Source organism: Hippopotamus amphibius, chromosome 4 (genome assembly GCF_030028045.1).
Source record: "Hippopotamus amphibius kiboko isolate mHipAmp2 chromosome 4, mHipAmp2.hap2, whole genome shotgun sequence".
Taxonomy (NCBI): domain Eukaryota; kingdom Metazoa; phylum Chordata; class Mammalia; order Artiodactyla; family Hippopotamidae; genus Hippopotamus; species Hippopotamus amphibius.
Genome location: NC_080189.1, coordinates 29,375,850 through 29,403,535, shown reverse-complemented (window position 1 = coordinate 29,403,535; position 27,686 = coordinate 29,375,850). Strand labels below are relative to the sequence as shown.

Genomic DNA, 27,686 nt, shown 5'->3' with positions numbered 1-27,686 from the left:
GCTGAGGAGTGAAGAGATGAGTGCGGGTGGCCCAGCCCTTTCCTGTTTTCATCAACATCTCACTGCAGCATGGCTGAGGCCCTGTCTGGATAATACCACAGATACTGGCCACCTGGTCTACTGCTGCCAATTCCAGCAACAGAAGGTAAGGAGTTGCATGTTTCAAGGCAATGCAGGAGGGAGGCAGGGGCAGAATTTAAACGTTTTCCTCCCTTCCACTCTGCTTCTGACCAGCCATGCTCCAGGTTAGTGTAACTAACTCCCCACCAGACAGACTGGTGAGATTGGAAGCCAAACTTCTTTGGGCAAAGTGGAGTAAAGGTGAGTAAAATGAAAGTGAGAGTATAACCTGCTCTTTGGATGGCAGCTTCAAGGAGGCGCAGAGCTCAGGATAAGGCATTTTTTAGGGAGATGCCATGATTATAACTGGAAGGGAAATATGTAAAAGAAGACAAGAGGTACAAGCCACAGGAAAAAGCAGAGATATATGATCGAGTAAAACACATGTAGAAAAAGGTAAGGGAATCGGGGCCAACATGATAGGTGGACGAGTTGGCCTTGAAGAGGACGATGCCTCTTCCCCTGATGAGGCAGAAGAGAAGACACACAGGTGGGTATAAATAACAGGAAGTTTGTAGGTATGGAGCTAGAAAGCTTACTGTGCACTTTACAAGACTGAAAGGAAATGACTGCCCTTAAATAACCTTAAACTTAGGTGTCATTTAAATTTAAGATCAAATTTCTATGAGAGCCTTATCCGGAAGGAGAATATTGTTCAAGATTGAATCAGGTTTTCTTTTTTTTAATGTATGGAATTAGATACGACTGTCTCTGACTGAGATTGTCCTTATCTATTGTCATTCACATTCAAAATAGAACAAATTAAAAATGGAGAGAAAGGATGGATGACTCATTGACAAAGAGAATGTGGATCAAGGAAAAGTTCTGCTCATTTGGGTCACAAAAGACCTCATGGCATGACAAATCATTCAGCACTGGCAATATTAACCCCAATATAAGGGACAGAAGGCCAAAAGCAGAGGGCAGCAGGACCATGTGGCCAACGGTTGTTTTAGATGGAGTAACACATACTAACGCTTTTCCAGAATTAAGCGAAGATCAGTCAGGAAGGATGTTAGAGGAATGCAGAGCCAGAGCTAATTTTAGAGGAGAGAGAGCTGAAATGTCCTTAAATGTCTCCATGCTTTGTCTGGAGTTGCCAGAACCCCTGTCTTCTGGTCACTAAAGCTGTGGGTAAACAGGGGGTGCAGAGGTTCGAGGAGTGTTGAAAGCTCTGCCTTGAGGTTGCCACTGGCGTACAAGGGTGCACCTCGAGTCTTCACTTGACTTTTCACTCAGTGGGTTAGTGACCTGAGTGTGCAGAGAGCTACTGAGCAACTGCACCACACTCTTGTCCGCTGTCCTAAGCTGACGGAAGGTACGCACAGAGCTTGAAAGCTCTGCCAGACGTAAGCAAATCACACCTTCACCTGCCTCCTCTAGTCCTGCTTGCTGTGTTCCCGAACCAGCTTTGGATACGCCGGGATGAATCTGTCGACACTGTCATGAGCTAGGGGACACGAACACAGATTATATAGGGCGGGGTTCTTATCTTGAGTGGCTACCAAGTTGGTGGGAGAAAAGTTGGGGCAAATAAACATACTAGAACTCCTCTTTCATTCCAGATCAGATGTGGAAACAGCCAAAGGGAATTCGTACTACTTACGTAGTACTTAAAAAAGAATATGGTTTAATACTTTCTGACACATACATTATACAGAGTAAGGCTAATGTTGTGGCAAGGAGATGTGAAAGATATCTTATTCAATATATTGACAAGAACATGCTGATAAAAATAGTGTAAAATTAACATTTCAATTGTATCATACTAGGTGATAGAATCAAAGTAATTTATGGCTATCAGAAAACAATTATCTTCTTAGATAATTTAAATAGCTCATTGACCATCTGGAAAATACAGCTTTTCTTTATATATAGTGCAAAAATAAAGTTTAATTTGATCCCTGTACAGATAATTACTCAGGGTAGCTCAAGCAATGAGTTTTTACTATATACACACATGTTGCCTTAGAAACTAAAAAAAAACTTTACAGATTTATATGATTTTCTCAAATATTTTAAATAAAAAGACAATAGGTCATTCTCTTTGTTTTAGAGCCAGAAACTGTATCTATCAATTTGTCCCTAAATCATCATGTGAGATCATCAGAAGCAGAAATAGTCACAGAGGTTTTATTTTCAGGCCAAGGTCCCAGAGTTCAAGCCACATTGTCCAAATAGGCTGGAGAAAATTCTTCAATTCTTTAATTTTGTTTTATTATTTTTAAGGTGAGGACTCTGTTTCTTTTTAGTATACAAATTAGCTTCTGCAAAGTGTTGTCAATGCTTATGAGAGTGCAAAATTTCTGGTCTATTACTTAGATATTATAGCCTGGATTCATGGTAACATATAATACTCAAAAAAAACTTAAAAATCAAATTTATAAGGAAACTCAAAAAACTTTTATGAGGTACACTGACATCCTGGAAATATTTGTAAGAAATTATTCATTAACAAAAAAATTTTCAACTGTGCCATCCATTTATATACTCATTTCTGTACACATGTCCTTAAGTAGAACAGATTTCATTTATTTATTATTTATCGCTACACTCTGACAAAGAAGTGCTAAATTAAAATGCCACCCAGATGGCAAACACATCCTAATGATGTAAGGGCGGCCACAGTGCAACTTCTCTTCTCAAAGAAAGCAAGCAGTGCGGCCCTCTGGGAAAGCATCTCTATCCTGTTCAACTGAGACTGAGAGCACTGGGGGTTGGACCTGGGAACCTGGCAACCAGAGGACCCAGACAGATCGTCACTGCACGAAGCCTCTGCCTGTTCATTCCATGCTACTTTTTGTGTAGGGCTCCTCCACGTTTTGAGATTCACAAGAAGCTTAGGTACCAAATGTATATAAAAGATCTCAGGTCAAGGCAAGCTCTAAGGAGTGGTCTCCCTCCTCTTTTATCATAAGTTACAATATGTTATGTAGTTTTATGTAGTTTTCAGGAGCAAACAGGGACTATTGTTAGGTGTTTTACAGTTGTTCTTGTCCATAAAAAAATTCCTTGAATTAAAGAACGAATGAATTCTTCTTTAAAAATAACAGCTACATTGTATCAACAAGGCATGTGATTAAAAAAAAAAACAATTAGAGAAGTTTCAGTATCATTCGAACTTTGGATTGTAAATAAAAATGATCTTACTATTACATAAAAAGTTAGGGATAAAACTAAACCAAAGAAGGAAACTAGCTGATTTCACAATGGCGTAAGTCTCAAACATTTCTTAAAATTAAAAAAAATAAAATCGCTTTCTAGAAATTTCAAGTTCTTAAAATGAACTATCTGTTCTCATAAAACACATGCAAGTAATTCCCCAGAAGGAAAGAAGGCATTTAGAGACAGGTGATCTGTTTTATTTCATCTATTACAGAGCTGCAAAATCCCTTTATTCTGCAAATTTGTGCTGTCAATGGAGGATGTGACGAATTCCCAGGGATGGACAAGAACTATGAGTCAAACTGAGCATCATGCTGAATTATAGAAACAGCTGAAACAGGTTAGATGACTCGCTCTTATTAATACAACTGCTGTGTATAACTTCTGGCTTCTGTGACCCAGAGTTAGTTCCTCCTCATCCCTCCCTCCCCCTATTATAAAGGGCCAGAAATTTTGGTTTAATTTTTCCAACCTTGTTATTTTTAAGTAGCTGCTTTTGGCTCTATATTGTTAATTATTCAGTGATTGGTTTGAATGAGATTTTGCAAGCCAGCTCGCCAGGTTATAGATGTTCTCTGTGCAGTAAACAGCCTGATCACTCTCTGTGGCATTAAGTCAACTGTTTATTCAATAAAGTATTTATCGAGTAATACCACACCAGGCACTTTTCTTGGCATTGGAGATACAGCAGTTTTGAAATACACAAGCCTTGCCCTTGTGGGGCTAACATTCTAGGACAATAGTCGCATGAAAGAACTATCTGGCGTGTCAGGCCAAATGGGCTGTAGAGAAAAATAAAGTAGGGCACAGGGAGAGACACTCGGGTGTGGGGAGGTTGCACACTTTAATCACATTCAACATCCGACACTTAACATGCGTCAGGGAAAATAAAAGAGAGTCAGTTTCTGGAGTTCAACTCAGCCTTCCAATCAGACTGCTGTGCTGTCCGACATAGCAGCCACTAGCTACATGTTGTGGATGAGTACTTGAAATAGGGCTACTTCTAATGGAGATGTGCTGGGAGAGGGAAATGCCCATTGGATGTCAGAGACATCGTAGGAAAAAAAATAACGTAAAATATCTCAATAATTGTGTATACTGAATGCATTTGAAAATGATAATATTTTGTATATGTTGGGTTAAATAAGCTATCTTCTTAAAATCAATTTCACCTATTTCTTTTTGCCTCTTTAATGTGACTACTAAATTTTCTTAAGTTGCATATATGGCTTTCATCATATCTCTATGAGCAGCACTGTTCCAGACACCTTTTTAAACGCTGATGCATTTTAACTGAGTGCAAACTGAACTATGCAAGCTTGGCAAGATGGGGAGGAAGGAAGACAGAAAAATAAGAAGACAGCTTAATAGGTAGACAGTGGGTTCTAATTTCCCACTTACTGGCTATGTGACCAGAGAACGGCTAGTAGAAAACAACCCCTCTGCTTCAGTTTCCTAAAAAAGGAAAAATAATAGTAATATTTACTGTAAAGGTTGTAAAGAATAAATGGATACATGTAAAATGCTTAGAATAGTGCCTGGCACGTACGTGTTTGCTCCTATTATTAAATAAGTATTATTTTTGGAAAAAGTGATCCTACAAATGCTAACCCTTGGCTTTTGTGATGTGTGTGCGGGGTTTACCAGAAAATGCCGTGACTTTGGATCAGACAGCGTGGGAGGCAGGGCAGCCAGAGGGGAGGGCGTGGCGAGGGCTCTGGTGTCTGAGGAACATGGGTGCAGATCTCAGGTCTGTTGACATTTGCTGGCAGCACAGCCTTGTGCAAGCTACTGACTTTTTCTAAAGTCTCAGTTACCTCTTCCATAAAAAAATCTATTTTGAAGAGTTGTGTAAGGAACTACTGAAGCAGTGTAAATGAAAAACCTCTGGGGCAGTAGGCAGGTCAGTAGATGACAACATGGTGACAAACTCTACGTGTACAAACTAACTGAGGGTAATGATGATCATGTGTGAGAAAGCACTGTTTCAAAGGCTTATCAAGCATTTAGGCTCTTATACATGCAACTGATTGTCTCGGCTTTAATCACTTTTAAAAGCACCTCCAAGAACATTGACTAGGTAACCCTGTTAACTTGCAACCAGACGCAACCAAAGGAATATAACTGCATTTCTTAAAAACCTCTCTTCTGTTACTTCAGGACAGTCTTCAATGAAGGGGAGCTTTCCCTTCAATTCACTTACATTACTGGGGTTACACTGATGTGTTTTTCTCTTTTCTATGCAAGTACTTAATTTTTAAAAAGTCTTTTCCCCACAGTCTGCAGCCTACACAGTCGGGCGACAGTATGGATGTTGAGTACACGTGAAGGGAAGACTTTCATGTGGCTGGAAGTGCAGTACACAGGCGACAGCAACTTTCACAAGCAGGGCAGCTGCCTCTGCTCTGTCCTCGTCAAGGTGCACTGTGACTCCTTCCTATCTCACAGGGGCAGAAGCTTAGTCTCTGTAGGCTGGGGATCAGGACCCCTGACTCCAGCCCCAGCTGGCTGACGTATTTGCTCTATGGCAAGTGGGAAAACCACCAGCAGCCCTGGACTTCTTGTCCGCAAACTATACAAAAACGATTTTCACAACAGCAACGTGGGGGATAAAATGCTGTAAGAGGTTTTGAAAAAGTTTGTTAAAGAGCATGGGAATGCTGCTATCACAATGGACGGTTACAAGAGGGGACGGTTGTCTCATATTTTTTTCTAATACATTTCTCCTAAAGTGCACTTCAGCGATCACTGCAGGTGTGTTCTTTCCCCTTTTCCTGGCTCTGAGTGTTTTGTTCCTGACACTTTCTGAGGTCAAATACTGGAAAAGAATTGAAGATAGGAAAAAAAGAAACAGCACCCTTAATGGAAGACCTCAGTTAAAAACAACCCAAGCAAACTTGTCTATAAGAGTGCATGCAGAATTTGACTGAGATGAGAAAACTAGGATGAGAAAGGTTCATCACTTGTCCCTCGCGCCATTGTTTTCAGATGGAACTTAACTCATGGACCTCTTGTCTCTCTCCAAGTACTAAGTATCTACTTTGTGTCATAGGCACAGTGCTGGGTGCTGGGGATACGACAGTGAAGAAGTTCAGTAGAGATCCTGCCTGCAAGAGGCTGAAGCAGAGATGGACAGGATGAATACATAATGGCCCATGTAATTAAATTAATTACAACTGGGAGAAGTGGCGTGCACACACACACAAAAGTAACAAAATCTTTAAAAACTCAGAGACCCGGAGAAGAACTCTTTTCTAGCAAATTCTTGAGAATGGGATTTTATAACCTCTGCTCATTCCTATGATTAAAAACTTTCAAAGTTAAGAGCTGCTTACTTTTTATTTAACAGCATTTATGTGTTTTCACTCTTAAGTTATCTTCCAGGAGTGCTAAAAGAAAGATGGTCCTCTTTTCTAGGTGTAAGAGACCTTCAAATATTGGCGACAGCTTCCGAATAAGATTAGCGTACATGCTTAAAACCTAATGCATAACATTAATACAGCCTCAGGTGTTTCGCTTTGAATTCATATCAAAAAATATTGCTGAACTTTTGCAGAGATAAATGGCCTATATCTTCCCTACAAAGCATTAGCAATTGTTCCAATAAAATCGGTCTCTTCAGTATCTCAGTCAAAGTGATCCAACAGGAGCCTTGAAAAGGAAAGAGCTATTCATCCACTTCAAAACACACCACCACCACCATTAGGAATAACGGCACATGCATGCAGAAACATTAATTACCTGTTTCCTTTTCTGCTGGGCCTAAAACGTAAGAGAAGAGAATTTAGGAGAAAAGCAAACTACCCATGTTGCTCCCTGACATAATGTAAAAGACCAACCAAGCAAAGAAAAGGAGCCCACTTCCTATTTCTAACTTAAAGCTGACTTTGTTTTTGGTCTGACCCTGAGTATGGAACAAAGCTCTTTATTTTTTAAGATACAAAAAAACGGGGAGAAGGGAGAAAATGAAGAGCATAAAAGTTTTCCTTATCTAAGAAACATGCATTTTATTTATTTATTTTTTTGAAAAGAGACTGCTCAGCAGTCCTACCTGACTAGATTTCTAGGATCCTTTTTCTAGAATGTTCTCACACTGGACTCGAGATAAGAGAGGGGGTGACTCCAGAAAGGAAGAGGTGGGAGAGTTCCCTGTTCACTCTCCACTGGGTCCTATTTTAGGCTTTTTCTCCAACACAGACTTGTTTTTGTCCATATTAAAATGGAGTCTACAACTAGAAAATAATTACAGAGATAAAACAAAAAATATACTGCATATCTTTTCAGTATTGTTGGATAAGGTACTGGTCAAAAATATTAACTAAAATAGTTAAGACCAAAAGGATTCTCACAGTTTTTTGGACAGGGTTCATAATATTTGGGTAAAACAATATTGTGGTTATTCAGGTTGTCTACAACTTTTTTTTCTCTTTGCCAGATTTGAAAGGTTTTAGTATGTCTATTTTTATATCAATTCTTTCAATCCATGTTCACCATACCCAATATTCCCAAAACATGAAAATTGTTTGAGTATTCAAAATGTGAAAACCAATCTGTTTATCTTCCACTTTCCCCAAATGATCTAATATTCATTGCTTTTGCTTTAACACAACATGATATCATAATTAATGATGTTAAACTGGTAACTAAGGAGGTTTCACGTTGTTACTCTTGTGATATAATATTGGTTGCTATAGTGATGGGATGGCTTTTTTGTTAATCACTCAGGAGGTTGGTTATCACGTGCTTGTTAGAAAGCTTGATCAGATTTGGAAAGAAAATAGGATATAACACAGCCAATTATAGTCATCTTTTCCATTGTCCCAATTTTGATGAATCTTTCATAATATCAACTAATAAATGTATAATTCATTAAATACCATTTTATATTAAAAGTTACTAAATTTTTAAATAATGGATGATTTACTTTTTATTTTTAGAGATAAGTATTTTACACTCTAAACTTTTTTCCTCACTAAGTTAATGCTGCATGTATTACACAAGCTAGTTTTACGATAAAGAATCTGAGGTTGTTTCTATTACTTTTAATTATACCAGTCAAAGGATTGTTGGATAAAAGCTGACTGTATGACTTTGTCACAAATTTCAGTCTATATTTCTAAGCATCTTAAACCTTAAATGAGTAAAGTGAATAATTCTCCTTAATGAATAAAACCTGAAGAAAGAAAAAATGCACAGTCCTCTCAAGAGATCTGATCTTTCAAATGCACTGATATATTGTAAGCAATTAAAAATTGCAGGAAATTCTATCAGTTTATTTAAGCCCTCATGATAATCAACAAGTTTCCTCTTTCTCTGAGAGATGCTGTAGAACTGAAAATAAAATTAAATAACACTACACTGTTACTCGTCAGGAAAGAATACATTGCCCATAGTTTAAACGTTAGACATACTTACTGTAATGTCAAAAAATACAACCCATGAAAACACGTTTTGGTTTCTTCAAAACCCAAAATAAGAACAAAGGACAACTTAAGCACGAATCCTGGGTCTTTCATTCAAGCAGAGTCCCAGGAGGCATATTAAAGCAATGAATAGGAAAAAGCTCTTGAGTTCACCAGCTGAGATTTTAATGAGACATTTCCCTTTGCCGTGGCACAGGTTTGTTCAGGAAAGGAAAGGACTTCTCACAGAAAATGCAGTTAATAGGCATTGTTGGCTCTCACTGCCACTTTGGCAATTGCTCACTGCACTGACCTTCTATTTTGGCATATTCTGTGAGTCTCGTGTAATTGATCAAGGCGGCTTTCTCAAGACATTTTCTGACCACTTTTTTCACCTCTTCTGCTGGTATGGGAGTGGAAATATCTTTCATTAAAACCTAGAGAGAGAAAGAGACAGTGAGCAACTGCATAAAATACTGAAAACAAGTACACAAACTGTCCTAAACCTACTAGTAGGAAAGGGTGCCAGGTCACACTGGGGGAGGCGATGAGCTGGCATGTCACAACTGGGAAATAACCTCCCAGTCTTGGCTTCCCCTGTCTAAGCCTCATTTGTGCACATCAAAACCTCCCATAGGCCAAGCCACCATTCAGTGTGACTGTCACTTTTCCTCCAGGGACGCACACCACCACTAGAGCAGCTGTTTCAGATGAGAATTACAGTCCTTGGGAAAAGTAATAAACAAAGTTTACCTTGTATATCCCTGATTTAAAAGCTTTAAATCTTTTGAGCAATATATATGAAAACATAAATTCCATTAAAATAAGCATCTTTTATGGGCTCTACAAAAATTAAGACCTCAACTCTCACTAATTACACTTTAGTTATTTTGATCTGCTGGGGCAGGGGGTGTGTGTGGAGCTTCTTTGTCTTAGTGAAATGAATGGAGTATCAAATGTTAAAACACGAGGAAACTTTCTGAAAATTTTAAAAAAATGATTATTTTCTGTTGGGTTCCTAAATTGTGCTTTTTGGATTTTTCATTTAAAGGTATTACTGTTGACAAAGGAAAATACAATTATATTCAAAATTCAAAATATAATGTATTTGAGTACTTTTATAATGACTCCTTGATAATTATCCTTAAAACTTGCCTAGTGATAAAACTGCTCACAGTAAGTTTTGATTATACTGTTAGTCAAACTCTTTTCTATATAATTAATGTGGTTTATCTTGCTTTGCGTACAAATTCTATAACATATAGCAAAATCTTAACATAAAAAAGACAATACTTTTGTAAGTGTTCTTACTACCCTATTAGTCTTTTACTTTGAAAGAAATATTGAAAGAACATGAAGACGTCCATTTCATGCTTTATTACTGCATTCTATTTCAATCAGCCTTGGCACTCAGGATTTAATAATCTCAAATTCATTCAATCATTCTAGCACTGGTGATTCTTGACAACATATTTTCATTTTGTGAGGCATGGTTTCTTTCTGAAAACGGCAAACTTTATCAATTAAAAATTTCCTCCCCTACCAAGTTAAATTTTTCTTCATGTTCTCATACTAAAAATCTTATTACACTGACACTAACACATTTGGCACGTTATTTAGAACTGCACATTAGACTCCTTTTTTATTTAGACTCTTTATTGCCAGAAAAATCCTTCTGTTTAGAGGAAAAATATAAGCATTGACAGGCACTATTATTTTTAATGTGATTATTACTAAAATTCAAATTTAAGATTAATTTTACTATTAGGCTTTCCTATGGTGCCAAACTTCCAAATAATAGAGATAGCTGTTAAAATTAGAATGTCTAGTATCTATTACAGAGGTGAGTCCAGGTTTGAAATCAGGCAATATTTCATAGCATCTAGGAGCTGGGCACTTCATTTGAAGTGTGTGTCGAGACACTGAATCCCCTTTCCTGGAGAAGTGCAGATAAAGGACTGGCAAGTGCAAAAAGGGAGACACAACCTGGGTTTCATGCTTCCTCTGCATATTCTTCCAGGGCATCATAAGTATCAAGAATTCACATGTAGACTTTATTTTATTTTTCTGATATTTCAGTCAGTATAGAGATACAAAAATGAAGAAATAGCCCTTACCATTTCTCTCTCATTTCAGTAAGCAACATGATTAGTTACTATAACTGGAAAAAAGGTCACTGTTCATCCTGCCACCTGTCACGGCAGGGCACGAGGGCATCTCTGCTGTTACTAACTCTTCCCCTGCTGGGGGGAGGAGGGGAACTCTGTCATGGAAACCAGCACACTGAGAGGCTGCGCTAGGCACCCAGGATGGGATACTGTTCCAAAAAGCAAAGCTGCCTCTAAGGATTCTTGTCTCATTGGTGATACCTTAATGGATAGGTTGAAATGAAAACTCTGAAAAGCCTGAGTTACATGCAGCTTTTAATATTATAAAAATTCTAATAAAACAGATAATTAAGACAATAATATTTCTATCACACAATTCACAGTAATCAAGGATAAGACAGGGATATACAGATAAAATCAATCTGTAATCCAAAAGATCTCAATGTAGTCATTGGTTCTAGCCCTCCTCTCTCAAATCCTTAAATCACTGAACGATGTCTCCCCTTGTTGCTTTTCGCAGAGGTGCGAATAAATATAATATATTATCTGGACTTCCTTGGGCAGAAAAATCGACAAGAACAAGTGCTTAAAGTCAACAAATCAGGACCAGAAAAATCAAACCATGAGAGAGAGATGATCCCTAGATATTCTTGTTAATACAGATAAGGAATAAAACTTGTTCACATTACTTGTTAGCTTCCAACTAGCACGTGAATAGTTTTACAGGCAGATGAAATGATACTTCCCTTTCACATCTAATCTGCCATGAAAACAGCAGCGGAGAATATACTTTCACTAATAAATGATTTTTAGCATGGATATAAAATATTTGCTATTTACTTTTTTGTATATTTTTATAATTTCATGACTTCTAAAGTCATCAGTTTCTATAATTCATGAATTCATTCAAAGTAACACACAAACTGAACTGAAAAATTCTGAGATAAATTTAGAATGAAAGAAATGATACATATGTAAATATTAAATAATGTTAAACTCTCATAGGTATGAGGATATGACAGGTAGATGACAGGTAGATGTACAAATAAGTCAGGGGGGATAATAAAAGACAACTGTAAAGTCTGAAAAACAGATAATTATACTCAACTGAAATTAAAAAAAAGACTATTTCATGGGGGGAAAAAGAGGTGGCAAAAATGGATACTATCAAAAAGATGCTATACACTCAGCATAGGATGGCAGTGGTAGGTGTCAGAAAGGCTTTGCAGATGAAAGCAGGATACAGAAGAATTTGGATGTAGCAAGAAAAAGTGAGAAACTGATGAAATGCAGCAGACCCAGAGGACATCACACTCATGAGGAATGGGACTGTCTGCCTAGTTCAATAACTAAAATACACAGCCATTGAGAATGCAAACAGTACTTACAAAGTAATGTTCAAACATACCCTTTCGAGTAATGAAAGTGTAGCTTTTAGCGCACCTTCAGGTCGTCCAAAGGGAAAACAGTATCTATTAAAAAAAAAAAAAAGAAAAAAGAAAACAGGAGGAAGAAAAAGTCAAACATTTAATATCCAAGACTGCTAAATAACTCCCTCTTCTATTACCTGGCATTATTGGAAAACAGTAAAACGTGATTAAAAGGGTATCAACCCATCCAGGAAATTTTTAACTTCTGAAATTTACCTAGTCCCGAGACTTAAATGTCTTAAACAGTAAAGGTATAAACTGTGATGAAAAAGGTTCTCAAGTTTCGATGATACATGTACATTGAAAAAAAACACTAATCAAAAAGGAACCTCTAGGGTCCTGTAAGTAAAGAGAAACTTAAAGTGCATTTCCTAACTTCTTGTTTAAGTGCTGTTCTTCAAGCGCTATGATAAAATGAATGACTTCCCCCACCTCCTCCTGTATTTATGTGTGATTTAAGATGGACACCTACACCACACACCTGACTTCTAGGAGAAACAAGGTTCCAGCTCCCCCTTCCTCATGTTTGCCTGTCTCTGCTGGTGTCTAACTCTCCAACCTCCCCCTACCCCCCACATAACCCTTCTGCAGCTCTGCTGCCTGCATTCATTTATCCAAAGTATTTCTATAGTCCCATGTATTCCTAACACACACTGACAACTGGAGGGCAGGTTACGCGGATATTCTGAAATCAGGGTCAGAGCTGGGAGCGTGGGTGAGTGGGCTCCTCAGGAGTTAGCTACCACACAGCAGTGACAGGTTTACTGCTCTTTACAAGGGGGTCCCTCTTCAGGCCACTTTCCACCTAGAACAGAATGTCAGGGCCACTTCATCCCGCAGGGGCGCCTCACTTGTTCAACCAGGTTCAGCAAAGCCTCCCTCCCTGGCGGCCCCTAGATCAAGTGTTATAGGAGCTGGGCTGTCCTGGACTTCCACTTTGCTCTTACTCAGACATCTTCAAACGAATAACTTGAAAAGTTTACTTATTTCCATGTCTTTTGCCACTATCCGAGAGAAAGTGAAAGACTGGTTCCTCCCAAAGCAGGAGCTGAATTTATAGTCAGAGCAGGTTTTAGTTTTGTGAAACTTTCATTCGTGTTAGATAAATGCAAATAAGTGTTATATAAATGTCATCTAGCCACTCGCATTTTTCTTCAGAATACTGTTTATCATTTCATTTACTGTTACAAATTCCCTTCACTTAATCTTGCCTCTGTGCATCCTCCCCCCGCTCACCCTACATAAAAAACCACAACCCATTTATTTTGATAGAGTTTTTCCTGCACAGCGGTGCTTTTCAGAGAATTAGCAAATTAGTAAAGTAGCTTTAGTCATTTTCTATACCATAAACCTTAATCCACGTTTAAATAAAACACAAATTGGGTTCTTGTAGTCCCCTCCTCCCGCTTAAATCTCTCAGTGTATTTGCATAATCCACCCACTGTCCTCCCTATTGTTTACTTCCATTAACCTGTGGGTGACACATTTTATGAATGGAATGTTACTGATCCCCAGATTACATTCAGCATTTCAGGGCTCTGAGGTCCCACTGGGTATGTTCTGCATTAGCATTAGCTGCCCGTGATGTGTAAATAATTCAACACATTTACAGAGTACAAGTAATCCTGAATCAATAAAATACAGAAAATAACTACACAGAAGCTTAATTAATCGTCACAAAACAAGTTTTAAAAGAAGGGAATCATTTTGTTCTGCCTTTCAGGATAAATATTTTGGGTTTTTACCAACTTTGATAGCTCTGTAATAGCTATGCAAAGTGAAAAACATTCAATTATCAAATAAAATTCAACCAAGTTTAATACCTACTCTGAATAAATTAGTCACCCTGATTTTCACTTTAGTCAATTAATTACACAGATAAATGAGCCTGCGTAGACCTGTCCAATGATTAAACTGTTTCTTCTTTAAATTTTAAATTAAAAATTTAAATACTGTATTTTTTATCAAAGTTATATGTGCACATAGTCTAAAAGGACACTTCTCCTAAGGGGATTTTTATGAACAATGTAAATCCTTTAGGTCAGCTCCACCCCACTTCCCAAGTAATTTCTCTAGAAAATAAAATGTTTTTAACTTTTAAGCTGATTCTTTTGGTATTTAAATGTCACATCCTTAATGTGATAATATTTTAAATTCTTGATTTTCCAGTTTTAGATGTGATCCTACTAACTTCTCACTATGGAATAGAAGTACTTAGCTTCTTTTTTTTAAGAAAAATAGGTGTGACAAAATGAACTACACATTTTTTAAAGTATACAATTTGATAAGTTTTGACATATGGATTACCCGTGAAACCACCACTACGTGACCCTCAAATGTTTCCTCTGGACTCCTGGCGCCAAGACAACTGCAGATTTACTGTCGTTTACATTAGATTGTATTTTCTATAATTTCATGTAAGAGGAAACATACAGTATGAACTTTTTTGGGTCTGATTTCTCTCACTCAGCATAGCTGTTTGATATTCTTACATGCTACTGCAATGTATCAACAGTTCATTCCGTTTCATTTCTTAGAAGTATTCTAATACCTCTTTTATCCATTCCTTGTTGATGTCCGACTTGTTTTCATATTCTATTATGAATAATGCTGATATAAATATCCATATTAAAGTCTCTGTGTGGACATATGCTTTCATTTCCCTTGGGAAAAGACCTAAGAGTGGAATAGCTGGGTCATACTTTAGGTGTTTACATTAACTACAAACTATGTTACAAAGTGAGTTGTACCATTTTACATTCCTATCAATCACTGTGGCTTTAGTTTATATTTCCCTAAGGAGTAATGATCTTGAGCACATTTGCATATGCCTTTTCACCATCACATATGTTTAGTGAAATATCTGTCAAGACAACCTTTTACTGGGTTGTTTTATTTCTTATTGTTTTGAGAGTTATTTATTGGGAGTTCCCTGGTTGCCTCATGGTTAGGGTTCCAGGCTTTCACTGCCGTGGCCCAGGTTCAATCCCTGGTCGGGGAACTGAGATACTCCAAGCCATGCGGTGCGGCCAAAAAAAAAAAGTTATTTGTTATTTATATATTCTAGATAGAAGTCTTTTGTGGGATATGTATTATACAAATATCTCTCCTCAAAAGTTCTTAATGTTGATGAAGTTCAAGGTAACATTTTTCCATTTATGAATCATGAGTTTGGTGTTTTCTTTAAGCATCTGTGCTTAGTCCAAGGACACAGAGATTTTGTTTTCTAGGTCTGTCCATGTTGAGTTAAATTGTGGATCAGGTGTGAGGTATGGATTCAGGTTATTATTTTACATTTGGATATCCGATAGTTCCAGCTCCATTTGTTGAATAAAGTATACTTTGCAAATTGTCTGTACATTTGTTGAAAATCAATTGACCATATGTATGAGAGTCTATTACTGTACTCTCTATACTACACTACCTTGATTATTGATTTTTGAGCAGATAGTGATCGAAGGTGGAAAACATTCAGTCTTTCCTACTTTTCTATTAAGTGCGATGTTAGCTATAGGCTTTCCATGATGCCCTTAACAGGTTAAATATGACATGTGGTAATAATTATTTAATACTATTGTTTACTAATTCTATCTTCTGTGTCATTTTCACTTTTGCTTGTTTTTATGTTCTTCATTGGTCATATTTTACTATTTCTTTGTATGCCTAGAAGTTTTTGACTGGATGCTAGACATTGTTATTTTACCTTACTGGTGGCAAAACACTTTTGTATTCCTTTACTCTTGAATTTTGTTCTGGAATACAGTTACATTACTTGAAAATAGTTTGACTCATATGAATCTTGGTTTTAAGCCTCATTAGGAGAGACCATGACAGTGTTTATTCTAGGGCTAATTTTTTTCCACTACTGAAGTAAAACCCTCTGTATTCTACCTGATGCTCATGAGTTAGGTTTCCACTCTAGACAATGAAAACTGGAACTACTCCTAGCCCTGTGTAAAAAAAATCCCCTGTAATCCTTTCACATAGTTCTTTGCCCAACTTTGAATAGTTTCCTCACATCCATGCACAGATCAATACTTAGCTGAAGACTTCAGGAAGACCCTCAGCAAATACTACTTGTAGGTCTCTCTGCTCTAACTTTGAGTTGAAAACTCTGGCTGCCTTACCCTCCCTGGACTCTCAGTTCTGTCTCCTCAAGTCAGGGTGTCCACAGGGATCCACCCAGATTCCTCCTCCCTGGACCATGATCTAGCAACACTGTCCCGGCAGTAAACTGGGGCAATTAAAGGGCTTATTCACTGTTTCCCATCTCTCAGGAGTCACTGTTATTCATTGTCTTATGTTTACTATCTTGAAAAGCATTTTTCCCCACATATTTTGTCTTTAAAAATTGTTTCCAGTGGGAGGATAAATATCACCCCACTACTGGATGTAAGCTGTTTTTTTGTTTTTGTTTTTTTTTTAAGACCACTTTCTGCCACCCTCAACAATTTCTGTTCCTCCTACCCTTCTAATGCAGTTATATCACTTTTGTGAGTTAGACCTAAATTCAGTATCTACATTAATTACATAAATGTCCTAGATAACTGAGATGTATTTAATATGATTACTTTCTATGCACTATTATCTTCTCTATAAGTAATACTTTGCTATATTTGTCTTTGTTTTAATTTCTTTTTATCAATATATACTTAATCTAATACAACTTCTCCTGGCACGTTAAAGTATCTCAGTGTTCTGTCACTCTGATCTACGGAGAATTTTCTGACCTGGTCTGGTCAAAACTATTTCCTCTCCAGGCTCAGCTGCCACTTTGGGGTCCCTGTTAACTACCACTATGAAGCGTCCCTCCTCTCTCATGTTGATTTCCTGTTGCAGGGATTTTAACTCTCCCTCTTTCTTTGCTTTCCCCTTTGTCTTGGTAAATTTCATTCTCCAGAGAGGGAATGTGGGAAGCACATCTTTTGATGTCCAGCATGCCTGAAAATATTATTATTCTACCATTACCCTTGATGGAGACGTTTACTAGTATAGAATTCTAGGATGGAAATAATCTTTCCTCAAATTTGTGAAGTCACTGGTGCATTGTTTTCTGGATATCAGTACTGCTCCTCACATTAAAATGAAAGCTGCAGAAGAAAAGGATTTCTTTATTGGTTCCAAGACCCCCATGGACACAAACATCCACAGATGCTCAAGTCCCTTGTATAAAACGGTACAGTACAGTTGACCTTGTACATCTGCAGATTCAACCAATCCAATCCAGCCAGGGATGTGAAACCTAAGGATAAGAAGGGCCAACTGTACTCCCATTTTCCTGTCCTTCCCACTCCCACCCCTACTTTCTAGAAGGTCTCATTAACTTAATCTTTCAATGGTGTATACGTATTTGTGTCATTTGCATCAATTTCTAAGAGTCCTTGTTTTTTTTCCTAAGATTTTTTTAAGGCATCTTGTTTTTGTTTTATAGATGCTCTATCTTCTCAAACCTCTCCAAGCGTATTAAGATTCCCACCACCCCCTCCACCATTTCCTTCTTCCCACATAATCTTTGTTTTTTCCCCAAGTTGCTTTTTCGTATTACTTGTTTGGGCTCTGCTTTCCACCATAAATACTTTCCTCAAACATCTGATGCCTTACCTTGGCTGTTTGATCATTTCCAAAATTGTATTACTAAAAAACTGAACAGAAGCTATATGCCCCTAGGTGGGTACGTGTAGACTGTGGTCTTTGCTGAAGGGGAATCAAGCTGGGCTGTTTCAGTGGGAGTCTTTATTTTCCACAGCTTTAGGTCTTTTCTCTCGGGCTAGTCAGAGTCCATGGGGAAGATACTTATAATACATATGGAAGGAGTAAGCCTGCTTGCCTGCCTGCCAGCATTTCAGGTGTCAAGTTGTGTTAGCTGGAAGGAGAAGGCTGTGATTCTCAGATTTCAGAATAAACACTTATTTAATCCCCATGTTTCCATATAATCCCAAACTCCAACTGTGCCCAGTGTTTCCTCGCCTCCTCCAGCTCAGCCTAGGTACCCTCTAATTTTACCCTCTCCAGGGAATAAACCTGCAGTGCCCTGCCAGGGAAGGGGAGGGGCAGCAGCCTGGCTGATGAGTTGGAAAAGAGACCTGGGGATTTGAGTGTGTCTTAAGCAGATTTACAACAAATCATGCTTTACTCTTAATTTCCAGAGGGGCTTACAACGGGCAATTCCAAATTGGAATTTTGGTGATTGTATCACATAAACCAGATTGCTTCTCGTTTTCCCCACCACCAGTTTATGATCCAGTTTTTCCTGGGTGGCTAAATTAGATACCATTTCATCCGACTTCCACATTTTTAATTTATTTTTTCCATTTTTTTCCTCTCTCATTCTCGTTGTCCTTGTGGGTTTATGTCTTCTGAAAAATACTGTTCTGCTGTTTTGGTTAGGTTCTGTGTCTGTCTTGCAGACATGCACTTAATCTGCTGTCTTTAACCAGAAGTTTCTCATTTATGTTTAGTTTAGTTTGCCTTATTATCTGTGTCTTTGAAATCCACTTCTGAAATACACTTGGGCCTGAATAAATAAATTTCTATATAAGAGTTATTAATAGTACTCTGGTTACATCTTTAGTGTGAGTTGATAAGTAATTTATGTCCTTTCTAAATTTTAATGTAAGTGGCTAAGGAAGGTCATTTGGTAGAATCATTAGGAAAATCTTCATGGACAATTTAAACTGTTTTCTACATTTGCCTATATGGATACCTAAAATTTGCTCTGTTTTATTTCAATCCCATTTCCTCTTATCCAGTTTTCTATGGACTCAGGAAAAACAAAACTGGTAAAAATGTATACAAAGTCTACAAATATCAGAAGAGAATATAAACGTCAGCCCCAAATATCTAGACTAGTTTAGTTTAGTTGTTATCTTTAGTACACCAATCTTCAGTACATCAAAGAAATAAAAACGAAAAAAGAATTCTAGAGTACATCTTTACAGATGTTTAAATTATTAAGAGAAGTCAAGACACAAAACTGTAAGAGAGAGGACACTAATACAGTAAATCACGCTGCCTCCTACTGCGTAGTTGTGAGCAGGGGCGGGGACAGGACCCCCTGGTGGGCTGGCTCTGATCAGGCTAATTCCATCATGGTGGGCCCATGGCTTGTCAGTGACTGAGCATCCAGTACGTGGGCTTCCTCTGGCCTCTGGGCCTATGATTTATTTAGGGCAAATGAGTTACGAGGGGTGGTTTGCTAGGATCTTCTAATAATCTTTTCATCTGAAGAGAGAATCAGAAAGAGAGCCCCTACCACCTTCCCCCTTTCAACTCTGGCACGTGTGGATGTAAAGCCAAGGAATTCTGTGGTCTTGCTACCCATCTGGGGATAAAGCCATCCCATGAAGGAGGATAGCCAGTGAAAATCACAAAGAAATGGAACTATGGCCACTAAATTCAGCCTGTCTTTAAGTTCACCCTCCCTGAGACCCGCATGTAAGTGAACATATGCATTTATTTGTCTAAACCAGTTTAACGTAGGATTTGTTACTTGCACGTGAAAGCACTACTATAAATAACCATGGAGACTTATATAGTTACTGACGTAGATATTCAACTGAATGATGAGCTCTGTCTCAATGATGTCAAAAACAGGAAAACTATATATTGATTTTCACTAAATGACATAAACAATAAAATATAAGGATCTCTATACAACCTAAAAGACAATATTCTTGACAGCAAATGCAGAAACGTCCTCTGCAAATGTGTTTCCTAATGTGAATTTACTGGCCTTTTGAGCAGAATAATTCTCCAGTGTGAGACTGTGCCATGCGTAACATTTCTAAACCCAGCACTAAATGACTGCTCCATGCCCAGTTATCCTGACACAGAAAATCCTCCCTCTTCACTTACTTAAGGTGGTGGCACCAGCTCCAGTTGAAATCATTAATGCAGGAAAACAGATGACTAGTATAGCCTACGATAATTTTTTCCCTCAGTATCATTTTAAAATCACAGGGTCTAAGCTTTTCATATCACAAGTAAGGAAACAGAGGCTCAGAGTAGCCATACACTCTTCATAGGGTTATATAACAGTGTTTTCAAACTGTTGAGGGGGGATAGTAACTGAATTTATTTTTCAGTAAGTTCACATGAAATGATTCCAAATCACATACTCGCAGCATGACAGATGTGCTATAAGTTTCAACACATTGACATGGCAACACTTTATAGGAGCTAATGATGAGAGTGATAGAAAAAGGCATATTTCTGTTTTTAACCATTAGGTTCCATTAAGCTAACTATAATCAGGGAAAAAGAATATTATCAAGATATTTATCCTTCATCCCGCAAATGTTTCTTAGCATCACTACTTAATTTTTTTGACCAAGGAACTGTGCTAGACACACTGTAGCCCTTGTTCTCCAATGTAAATAAAACGGTAACTAAAGACTTAAGAAATGTATGTCATTACTATATGACAGGTGACTAGGGCATAGTACAGATGATGATGGTTAAAAGACTTCAGCTTTTCCACTCTCTGCTGGAATACATGAGAAAGTCTCCCCTGTGAAGGTGGAACTTGAGCGTCTCCTTGCCTGGCAACGCAGTGAGAGGGAGGAAAAGTCCCCAGAGCTGGAGGAAGAGGCTGGGCAAGGCTGAGGACTGCATGGAGGGCAAGCGAGAGGGTCAGTGGAACGGATACTACGGAGGGTGGGGCCTACTTAATGAGTAGTGGAAACTGAATGGCAGGCTGAGAAGCAGACCACAGACCAAGGGAAGTGCAGAACATACCTTGCAGGTGATGGAGGAGAAGCTATTGACAGTTCTTGAGCAGCAGCAGGAAGACATAACAAACATTTGTAGGGGATTAGAGGGTGGAGTGAATTAAGACAGCAAACACTGTTCTAATGGAGTATATACCTGAAATGGCTTATCTGATTCTCTAAAAGGGAAGAGAGTCTTTCCTTTATCTCCTCAAACCTCTCTTTTTCTTCCATTGAAACAGTTCCGATTCCATCAGGCCTGAAAAAAAAAAAAAAAGAATCAGTAATTTATGGTGCTAGAACATTTACTTTTATATATTTTATATCTTTCTATTTCCCTGAAAAATCCAAATAATTAAGGAAAATGCATATCAGTCCACAGTATACATGTTACTTGAGTCTGCAGTGGAAATTTATTGGAGATATTTGTAGTCATTTTCTTCATATTTTGACCTGGAATGAATGGAACGGAATTATTCTTTTAGACGGCCTTCAAGGTAAAGGATTACAATAAATAGTTTTAGATCTACAGAAAACAATGACTAGTCCTTGAGAAAGGCAGTGAAAAGTGTTTTATTGTGATACCAAACATTTGACCAATTAAATATCCTGAATGGAATTATTATAAAAAATACACTGAATATAAGCTAAAAATGTCTTAACTGCTTCTCTTCCAAATAAAAATTAAGCTACTGTGAAACTGGGGATTTAATTTTAATTGTGGTAAAGGACAGAAATTTTGTATACATGTAGTGGTTTACTGCTCTATTTTTTTGGTTAAATATAAATGAAATATAAATACTTGAATGAAAACATACTGAAAAGAAATACCCCTTACGTTTCAAGATTTTTCTGCTTAACCAAATATGCCTATGAAATAAAGTATCAGCTTTATAAATAAAGCAGTACTTTTTTTTTACTTTTAAATATTATTTATTTATTTATTTATTTATTTATTTATTTATTTATTTATCTTTGGCTGCCTTGAGTGTTCCTTGCTGTGTGTGGGCTTTCTCTAGCTGTGGCGAGCGGGGGCTACTCTTTGTTGCAGTGCTTCTTACTGCAGTGGCTTCTCTTGTTGTGGAGCACAGGCTTTAGTTGCGTGGGCTTCAGTAGTTGTGGCACATGGGTTCAATAGTTGTGGCTCGTGGGGTCTAGAGCACAGGCTCAGTAGTTGTGGCACATGGGCTTAGCTGCTCTGCAGCATGTGGGATCTTCCCGGGCCCAGGGATGGAACCCATGTCCCCTGCATTGGCAGGCGGATTCTTAACCACTGCACCTTCAGGGAAGTCTCTAAAGTAGCACTTTAAAAAGTAGCAGCAAAGACTGAGCAGAAATCTTCTTTTACTAATACCAGGATTGAATGTATAAAATATATCTGCTATAAAATAGCAGGGATTCAGAATTTATTCTATATCAATTTAAGTATCTGGTAGTATAGCATTCATCTAAAATTTTGAATATATGAATTTAACTGTGTTAAAACAGAGAAAACAATGGATTCATTTCACATTTACTTTATATATTTCTACAAAATGAATCTTTTGCATTTCTTAACACCAATCATATCTTCACCAATTCACTTATTTTTCTAAAGATTACATTTTAATTTTCACATATTTATCATTTGAATTTACTAATTTTTAATGTTTATGTATAAAATAGGTAGAAATGAGGATTATGAAAAAAATGGATATTTAAAATAACCTTCCCAACAAGATTTTAATTTGCTGTTCCCACTGTTTTTTACGTAGACATCTATACGTGTGTATGCATTTTTGATGCTTGTAAACTAATTAGGATAAAAGCAATTAATTCTAAAGCTATACCTGAATCATACTGGTTTAAAGACCTTTTATTCATATCAAAGCATCATATTTCTCAGAAAAAAAGCATCATTTACATCTGAGAATTTCTTTCTAAAGAGAGTAAATAATTTGTTATTTTAGAAAATTGCATCCTGCTTGAATTTATAGTTTGAAAATATTCCTTACAAATACATTTCATTCTGATCCACCAAAGTGCAGTCTGAATGTTAACTGCAGAAAAACTAAGGGCAAAATATTGGGCTTTTAAAATGTTTAGGAAGGAAAAAAGAAAGTTTGATTTTAAATTCCAGAGCAATGAACGAACCCCAATGTTATAGAATAATTTTATAATGGATTTTTTCCCACATATTACTTCAGAGTCATTTCCTATCAAGCAAATAATAGCACAAAACCCAGACTGTAACCTAAGAATAACTATCGTCATTGATCACAAAAGCTGAACTGGATAGTTGTATATAAATCATTAATTTGGGAATCTGGGCAGACAAAAACTATAACAACATTGTTATTACATAGAAAGCATTAAAAACCCATACCACAAAGCTGCAGGTGATTATTTCACTAAATACACATATGCAAACTTGATGAAAAAAAGCAAAGGACTTATCTTTATTGTTCTAATGATTGACATGGTCCTTTGGCCTTGCTCTCTGACAGATGCCATGCGATTATCTCTGAGTGAATTTTACTATCTGTTTCAGCTGTCAAAGGAGACTGTGATCCACTGTGACAGTACGTCGTCGGGTCACATGAAACTGCACTGGGGCACCTTGCCTACCTGACTGAATGGAGACAGGGGTTCCGTCGACGAAGAGTGAGAAAAATCAGTCATGGGAATGTCACTCACGTCACCTTCACTGAGATAAAGACTGTTATACGTAGGGAAGGGCTGCCATTTTACTGAGCTTATTCCTAAATTAGGTACACATCTGACAGGTTAAATATATTTTATATTTTGGACTTGCCCTTACTCACATGTCCTTATTTTAGTGTGTATGCCAGACAATGTACTAAATATTAGGTATATGAAGTGGCCTTCTATATCTAAATTATTGAGACTAAATGGCAACTTTGCTATAGTCAAGCCGAAAAGTAACAGCTCCTTCTGAAAGTATCCTTCCCAGTAAATGCAGATACTTCCATGTCATCAATATCTTCTTTTCATGGGTGTTATTAAAACAAACAAAGAGATTATCAAGGCACCTGGTACTGTGTGGTTTTATATGTATAACAACATAGGCTGCTCACAGCAATCCTTTCTCCGGTCTCTAAGAGAGGAAGCTGCTGAGGCTCAGGGAAGTTGGGTGACGTCTTCAGGGTCACACAGCTCATAAGGAGAGGAGTCTGGACTTGAACCTAGGTCTCTTGCCTTTCAAATCCAGGGCTCTTAGTGCCCATGCCTTATTATCTTTCCTCTATGTGTTAACAGAGCAATAAAAAAAAATCCCTATTCAAAAATGGAAGCTATAGTTGAGATGCAACAATGGCGGAACTATTTTAAATACACTTATTTACATTACACATTTTCTATGTTACTTGTATAAGGCAAAGAGGTTACATATCAATACATTTTTAAATACCTACTATTGAATCAGTGATTCAGTTAAAGCAGACCTTAACAAAGGAAATCCTAAAATTTGTTCTTTCATACATTACAGCATATGTACTTGTAGAAGCCCTGAGATTTATTTAAACGGTTACATTTTATGAACACTCACCTAGTAGACTCAGGGTAATAGAGATTTAAAGTGTAATAGTTCTACAAGCTCAGTTTATAAATTAACTTGTCAGCTATATGTTCACAACATACTCAGAACTTGACCACCCCTGACCACTTCTGCTGCTCCCTGCTTCCAGTCGTCACCAGCTCTCCCCCAGGTATGGCTGTAGCCTCCCTGGTCTCTCTCCTGCGGTCTTTTCTTTGTCAGGGTATTGCCTACACACTATCGTGAGCCATTTTCCAGTGTGCATCATATCCCTGTAGTGGTAACACTTATCGTAAAAGCCAAAGCCCGCTCTGCTCTCCTCTGCCCCCTCATGGCAAGTCCCTCCACTCCAGCCATGCTAGCCTCCTAGCTAGTCGTCAAACAGAGGAAGCATGCTCTGCCTCAGGGCCTTTGCACATGCAGCTCTGTGGCCCAGGAGCCTTTCCCTAGGCACACACATGGTTTGCTCACTCACTTCCTTCTCATCTCTACTGACATGACTCAGGATTAGCGAGGTTATATCCAACCACCTGACGTAAGAGTGTAACCTCCCATTTCCACAGGCCTCTTTATTGCTTGCCATTGTACATATTGCCATCATCCAATATATTTACTTGTTTATCGTCTGTCTCCTTTGTGCTGTACCCCTAGTGCATAGAACAGTAGTTAATGTTCAATATATAAATGCTAAAGAAATGAATGAGTGCTATATAGAATAAAAAATATCAGTTATATACAATGGTAAGAATTTATCAATCAGTAATATCACAAATATTATTATTAGTATTAATATGGCATGAATTATTTGGAATGTTTTTATTACATAATGTAGGTAAAATAGGAAACTTTTTGAAAAGCAGGCAGTAGCAGGAATTATAGTTAAGAATTCTGGGTAAAAAGATCTTTAACAAAAGTTATCATGTATTTACACTTAGCAGAGAAGTTTTAGTGTTTACCTGCCATTTTAATTATTAGTGAAATGCAGTGCTTTAAATCTCAAGAACAGAATGTTTTTTTCCTGAGATGATAAAAGCAAAAATAATGCCTCTTTGACATTGATAAAAAGATGATGTTAAAATGTGGTTATTTAAAATTCTAACAGGATGACCAGTTTTCTGATTTTAATGTTAACTGGGGTTTCACTCTATGCCTAACAATATTAAAGTGGTTCCAATGAAAAGGAAGGGTATCCTTATATACTGAGAGTTAATGTTGTCACTCTTTCCTGAGGCTTGTAGTTACTGAAGTTACATGATTTTAATAAAAATAGAGTGCTATGTGAAATAAGTTTAAGATATGAACAAATTATAAAGCATAGTTCAACAGTATACATTTTTTAATAAAAGATATGGTCAAACGAGATATGACATAGAACTTCCTTTCGGTATTACATAATAAACAATTGAACACCACGTGCAGTTGTGTCTATGTTAATTATACTTGAAAGATTCTTAAAAAACTGAATCGTACGACAGAACTTTCTCCCACTGGTTCATGCTTAAAAGACTGATCTCACATCCACCTATGGGTCATATTCTGTTTTTACAGAAACCATGACGTGCACGTGCGCACGCCCGCACATGCATTCATTTCGCTCCAGTCCTCCATGAACTAAGGGATTTTATAATTTGTGCTATTCATCAATCTGGCAGATTAGGCATTTTAAAGCAAAAGGACTCCTTTCTGTATATTTGACATCTTGTCATGATTACCAATTCCTTCCGTAACGAGTGCCACACAAACTCTACAGTGCGGAGGATGCTCAGAAAAGACAGCTCCAGAACAAGAGGGAGCCACTGTATCACCCACCCATTTTCTGTGATCTCTGATGGTTTGGGGGGTAGTTCAGATGATAAATTAGTTTCCATAAGGGAAAGGATGATTCCACTGTATTTCAAGAAGGATCTGAGAGGAAAACTGTACACAACTTGCACTGCAGACATGGGCATTTGAGCAGAAGAGAAAGTATCAATGAGGGCATCTGCCTAAATGTTCAGATATGGACTAATCTGGTAGCTTCACTTCCCTTGGCTGACAGTAGACACTGCATGTGTTTTGTAGTCCTTTTTTCAGTATACCACAACATTTCACAGACCCATAAGACCAACACAGACTAACTCTGGCATTTTAATATCATTTCATCTGGGTGAATTTGAGTAAAGATGATTTACTGGCTGCCAACGTATCTTAAGGAGCAAGGATTCTGCGACAAACTCCAACAAAAAGTGTGAAACGGCCCACGTGTTTTTTTTTTGAACGCCATGAATCCCCAGGCCGCGGAGGTGCCTAGTGCAACCGTGAGGTATGAGAAGGCTGACCGTAATCTGTTTCATTTGTTTTAACGGCACATTCCAGAATTACGTAGTCAAGGGCTCTCCCCACAACTGCCGCTGAAAAAGCACCATTTAGTGCTGAGGAGCATTTGTTTCTCACTCAGTGAAAACTACAACATTTCTATGGTTATCTTCTTAATTGCTATCATCAGCGGCACAACTTCTACACACTTGAAGGATAAACGCGCCCTTCCCTTTATAATCTCTAGGAGTGGACGTACCACCTGAAGCAGAGTGCTTGGCAAGTCTGTGGGGTGCATAAACTCATCAGGAGTTAACACTTTATATAAAAGTCTGGTGCACTGACGAGACTTCCCTCCCCCCGCTCCCATATCCCCTCCCCTCCCACACCCTCTACCTCTTCTGGTAAATTTGCTTGTACTGGCAGTTTGGTGGTTTCTGGCAAAAGGTATTTTGCAAGCAACGAGCGGGCAAATGACAAAGTTCATGGTGCTTCTGAGTTTCTGAGAAGCTTCTGACTTCTTTCCATCTGCCTCTCTGATGAAGAATGCATGACATCTTAGCTTCCTCCAGAGAGAGAGTGAGAGGGGGAGAGACACCCAGAGGGTGGTATTTCTGAACTGTCAATTCTGTCTGCAGCACAGCAGGTAAAAGTCACTTTGCACTTCGTGTATTTCCCACCAATATCCATTTGTGAACAGAATAATAAAAAAAAAAAAAAAGAGGAAGACACAGCACAAGAATAAGAAATGGTGGAAGATAAGGCAGAAAACAGTACTCTCTCATTTTTGTTCCCTAACCTGTAACACCTCCTATTGTTTCAAACAAAATGATGACTCATTTGGATGGTCATATAACATATAATCAATGTCTTTTACGTCCCCTGAAATTTTTAAATATCCAGAAGAAATTAATTCTACTCCT

The 27,686-nt window shown here is 37.8% G+C and overlaps 1 protein-coding gene and 1 long non-coding RNA gene across 3 annotated transcripts in view; one reads left to right on the top strand and one right to left on the bottom strand.

Annotated features, from left to right (window-relative positions):
* Positions 1-27,686, bottom strand: part of CADPS2 (calcium dependent secretion activator 2) — a 524,489-nt gene that overhangs the window by 109,376 nt on the left and 387,427 nt on the right. For both annotated transcript variants that reach the window (XM_057732060.1, XM_057732061.1), the window contains exons 14-16: positions 21,091-21,192; positions 12,204-12,267; positions 9,001-9,124 (exon numbers count right to left, since the gene is read on the bottom strand). In XM_057732060.1, coding sequence (XP_057588043.1) covers positions 9,001-9,124; positions 12,204-12,267; positions 21,091-21,192 — 290 coding nt within the window. The remainder of the gene's footprint in view (positions 1-9,000; positions 9,125-12,203; positions 12,268-21,090; positions 21,193-27,686) is intronic.
* On the top strand, positions 58-25,755 carry LOC130851565 (uncharacterized). The gene is made up of 3 exons (XR_009053225.1): positions 58-145; positions 3,500-3,625; positions 23,464-25,755. It is a non-coding gene; the product is annotated as an uncharacterized LOC130851565 (long non-coding RNA).